Below are 3,863 nucleotides of genomic sequence, written 5' to 3'. Positions count from 1 at the left end.
CCACCAAAGTTTCAAGAAGCTAGATGTACTAGGAACAGCCAATTCTTTCCAACCTCTAATAACCAGAACAGAACAGGCTATTGCATTACAACCAGTCCATTCATTAATCAGTTCAGTAAAACAAGACTAGCCCTCGCCTCAGTTCTAGGTCAAAAAGAGGAAAAAAGAAGATACATGACTCAGAGAGCAAGCCTGGCTGTACTGCAGGGCCAAGTCCAGGGAAAGGAGGTAGACAAGAACAACCAGTACGAGCACTTCATTTTGGTTTTCGGGGGTAAAATGTCTAGGGCAGAAAGGGGTATCAGCCTGGGAAGGGCTTTGGGAGAAGTAACAGCACAAATTTTACCTTTGATTGTCACAGTAATGCATTTTCTCAACTGTTCAGGTGAGCCTAATTACTTACATATACACCCACTCAAACACACGTCTGTTGAAACCACTCAAGGGACTGTGGTAGTTACCAGTGTGCAAAGATACTTTTGTGTTGTCCAGATGTGGACAGTGAGGTTTGGGGTTTTTTGTGTCATTGCCACAGCAACGTAGAAATGAAATGAGTCCCTGAGCCTCAATGCCTGTGCGTTACACACATTTGTTTGGTTTAAGTATTTGTTTGCTTTAAGAGTATCCTGCCCTTCTTCTCTGAGGTTTTTGAACACCCCCATGCTACTTACAGTTTTCTGAATGAAAGTCAGGCACAAATTGCTCATCGCTGTCTGGAACCTGAGCTGCCAGGGGAGGGAGGGAAGGGAGAAGCAGAGAGAGGGGAGAGAGAGAAAATGGAGAATTAGACTTGGCACTTCATATGGTATAATTAACAATAAGGCAGAAATAAGCCTATGCAGGAAAGGTTTGAGCTATCTGTTGGGATGCAATTTAGTCACTAAGGATAGCTTCCCTTTGGGATTAAGGAATATCGTTCTTCTGCCTGCAGATTTACCCTTTAACAGCCTGCCAATTTCTTTCCTCCGTACCTCGGAAATACAGACAACAGCAAGTTCGTTAGCTCAGGGTTCAGTTTTCATTAGAAACACGATGCAGGGATTTTTAAGCGTTTAGCACAGGAAAAACATTTACCAACTGATAAAATTGGAAAGGCTATGCCTAAGTGATAAGCAGAATGGAAGACAGCTATGCCTTTGTATACAAACTTTTCAGTAGCTCCAGAAGCATGGATAGCTTGTCACTAGTGGCATAGGCTAAAATTTGTAAATCAGCAGGAGAACTTTTCAGGAAAAAAAAATAATAAAAAAATCCAGTCATAGCAGAGGGAAATGGTTAATAGTGCCTTGCATGTATATGTGATTTCACAAATGGGAAATTTAAGAGGAAGTGCTGGTAGAGAACCTGACAGCAAACAGCTGCTCTTCCTCCGCAAATCAGTACAATAAAGTTTATTTCTAGGCATCAGCCCTGCGGACAGCATTGTTAGTACAACTCCAAGAATACCAGCAAGGTCTAAGATATTTGAATATTTCAAAGACTGTCAGATAAAGAGATCTGAAAATCTGCAGAGGCCTCATTTACCTTGGGACAGCCTACCTCAACGGAACAACATGTTACTGAATGTGGTAAGCAGTGGGATAATGAACAATATGAGCATGTCAATGTTAAAAAGCTTCAGGCTTAAAGGCTGCTTTAGACAGACTTGGTTTTGTAATTGTAGAGTGGACAAAATATTGCACTCTCAGCTCTAAAGCAAAGGTGATGTAGTCAAAACAAAGGGACATGAGAAAGGGAAGCCTACTAATCTCAGCCACTTAAAGCTAAGCTAGACAAGGCATGCCAAAAATAAACCTTAGGGAATAACTCTGCATTAATAGGCAGTGGGTTAAAACGCAACTAGTCAAGCTCTTTGCACTGCAATCACTGTTCCTTAAAATAACTCATATGACAACAAACGGGAAATATAAATGATAAAAGGAGGGGGAACACAAAAACACGCCTAAAAAATCATTTTATGAATTATATTTAAAAAGCAACATTGTAATAGAAGAAATAACAGGGATCACATTGTGTGAGCAGAGTTTGGATTTCAAAGCCAACTGCCTTGAGGCTATTACTGTCTGTTGAACTGCTGACAGTCTCACTAAGATGTGCTGAGGGCTGTGATGCGAGGGGCAGGGCTGCAGTGAGAGCATGCAGCCTTGCTGCTGGACAGTGCTGCTTACAGAAAGCTACAGTCCTATACTAGAAGGCTGAAGTGTCACTTGCCAGAAGATTTAAATTTTTATATTCATTATCCACTTCATACAGCTCCGTCACAGATAGCCATTTTCTTGTTCTCCCAAAGCCAGCATGTATACTTAAAATAACTGGGATACCTAATCAGGCATTTAAAGCTCAACCCTAGGCTTATTTTAGTCACTCACACTGTATGCAGCAACACATGCCTCACCACCTCCCACATTGCTTTCAAGATCTGGAGCTTTCTGCCTAAGGATACACAAAGAAGTGTGTCTCCACCACCTTGCAATCAGCACAGGTAACTTTTCTCCAAGGAAGTTTTTTGTTTCTCCAAATGCCAAATCATTCTTATAAAGTATTTGGCTTCAAAATAGTTCCATACAGTTATCAACTGCCAGCTTCACACCATTTCGGTCTAACAGATTGTGATAAAAATGGTGTAGAGGAAAGCTTTAAATTTTTAGTACCAAGGCCTAGGATTTTTCATCATCTGTTTCTTTTAAGAGTCATCCATATGCACATATTATTCTTTTACCCTGCTAAGGAGAAATCAGATATTAATTGACACTACTAAAAGTATTCTAAAAGGCCAACAGAGATAACTCTGTGGATGAAATAGCACAAATATCTACCCTGACATACACATGTATATACATTTTTCTTATGACTGACTGCTGTGAGTTTATATTTCCAGTTTGCTTCCTTCTTAGGTTTGTTTCTCTTTTGTTTCAAAAGTAACACCAAGAACTCTAAATAAAATAACATAGCTAAATTTCTTAACTAAATGTGGTAGGCGCAGCCAATATGCAACATATGTCATATTTTCACCATCTTATCTTATTCTTCTGCAATGTTTAGCACAGTACTGAAATTCTCAGTTGCCTTCATCTTGTGAAATAATGCTAACATATAGGCATGAACAAGACATTAACGAAAAAAGTTACTTTCGCCATTCAAGAAAATAATTTGTCATATCAGTGAACATAGAAAAGTAAACAATAGTTTGTTTCAGAGGGAAACTTATCTTGTTAAAATCCTAGAAAAGAGAGTCACCATGGTAGAATGTAGTGTGTAAATTCCAGGAAGGTCCCCTCAAAGAATTGTCTTAACTTTTCTTTTTAAGAAAAACACTTTGCTCCTCAGATTAAAAGAATAGTTTATTATTTGTTTAAGAAAATATCAATGTTCTGGCAAACAACAAAAATAAGTGACAAATTAGCGTAAAATCGAACTAGTTACAAGTAGCCTGAAACGAAAATTGTGGGAAAATGGGCCAAATGCCAAGTTCCATTTATAAGCAAATACCCAGCACAATAGTGCGATTCAGGCGTCTTCACTTACACCAACCAGAGATTGGCAACTCTGAATAAAAGACTCGATGCTTGCAGCTAGGCAAACAAAGCAAAGGAGCAGCACAAACCCCCAAAGACAAACAACTGAAAGACGAACAAGGGGAAGGAGCCCACCTTCTGTTAGCCAAGTCTCCTGGAACCGACTCGAGTCCTGGAAGGGGTCTGCGTGAGAAGCGAGAGGGTTCTTCAGTGGAGCCCCGGCGAGGGACAGCAGATGCTCCAGCGAGGGAGATGTCGGGCGGAACGAGGAGGTGGAAGCGGAGGCGCAGGGGGAGGACCCGGTCCCTGCCCAGAAGACTTCGGCACCTCTACCCACCCCTCCACCCG

The 3,863-nt window shown here is 40.8% G+C and overlaps 1 protein-coding gene across 1 annotated transcript in view; it reads right to left on the bottom strand.

The window, feature by feature from the left end:
- The window catches only part of LOC104276506 (ETS translocation variant 4-like), a gene marked incomplete at its 5' end in the record, with an annotated part of 8,819 nt that extends 8,094 nt beyond the window's left edge, over positions 1-725 (bottom strand). The window contains one exon of the mRNA XM_009872858.1: positions 672-725. Coding sequence (XP_009871160.1) covers positions 672-725 — 54 coding nt within the window. The remainder of the gene's footprint in view (positions 1-671) is intronic.
- Between the last annotated feature and the right edge of the window lie 3,138 nt (positions 726-3,863).

The sequence above is a fragment of the Apaloderma vittatum genome, unplaced genomic scaffold (genome assembly GCF_000703405.1).
Source record: "Apaloderma vittatum isolate BGI_N311 unplaced genomic scaffold, ASM70340v1 scaffold43777, whole genome shotgun sequence".
Lineage (NCBI taxonomy): Eukaryota > Metazoa > Chordata > Aves > Trogoniformes > Trogonidae > Apaloderma > Apaloderma vittatum.
Note: the sequence above shows the minus strand (reverse complement) of the source record. Positions and strands in the feature narration are given on the sequence as shown.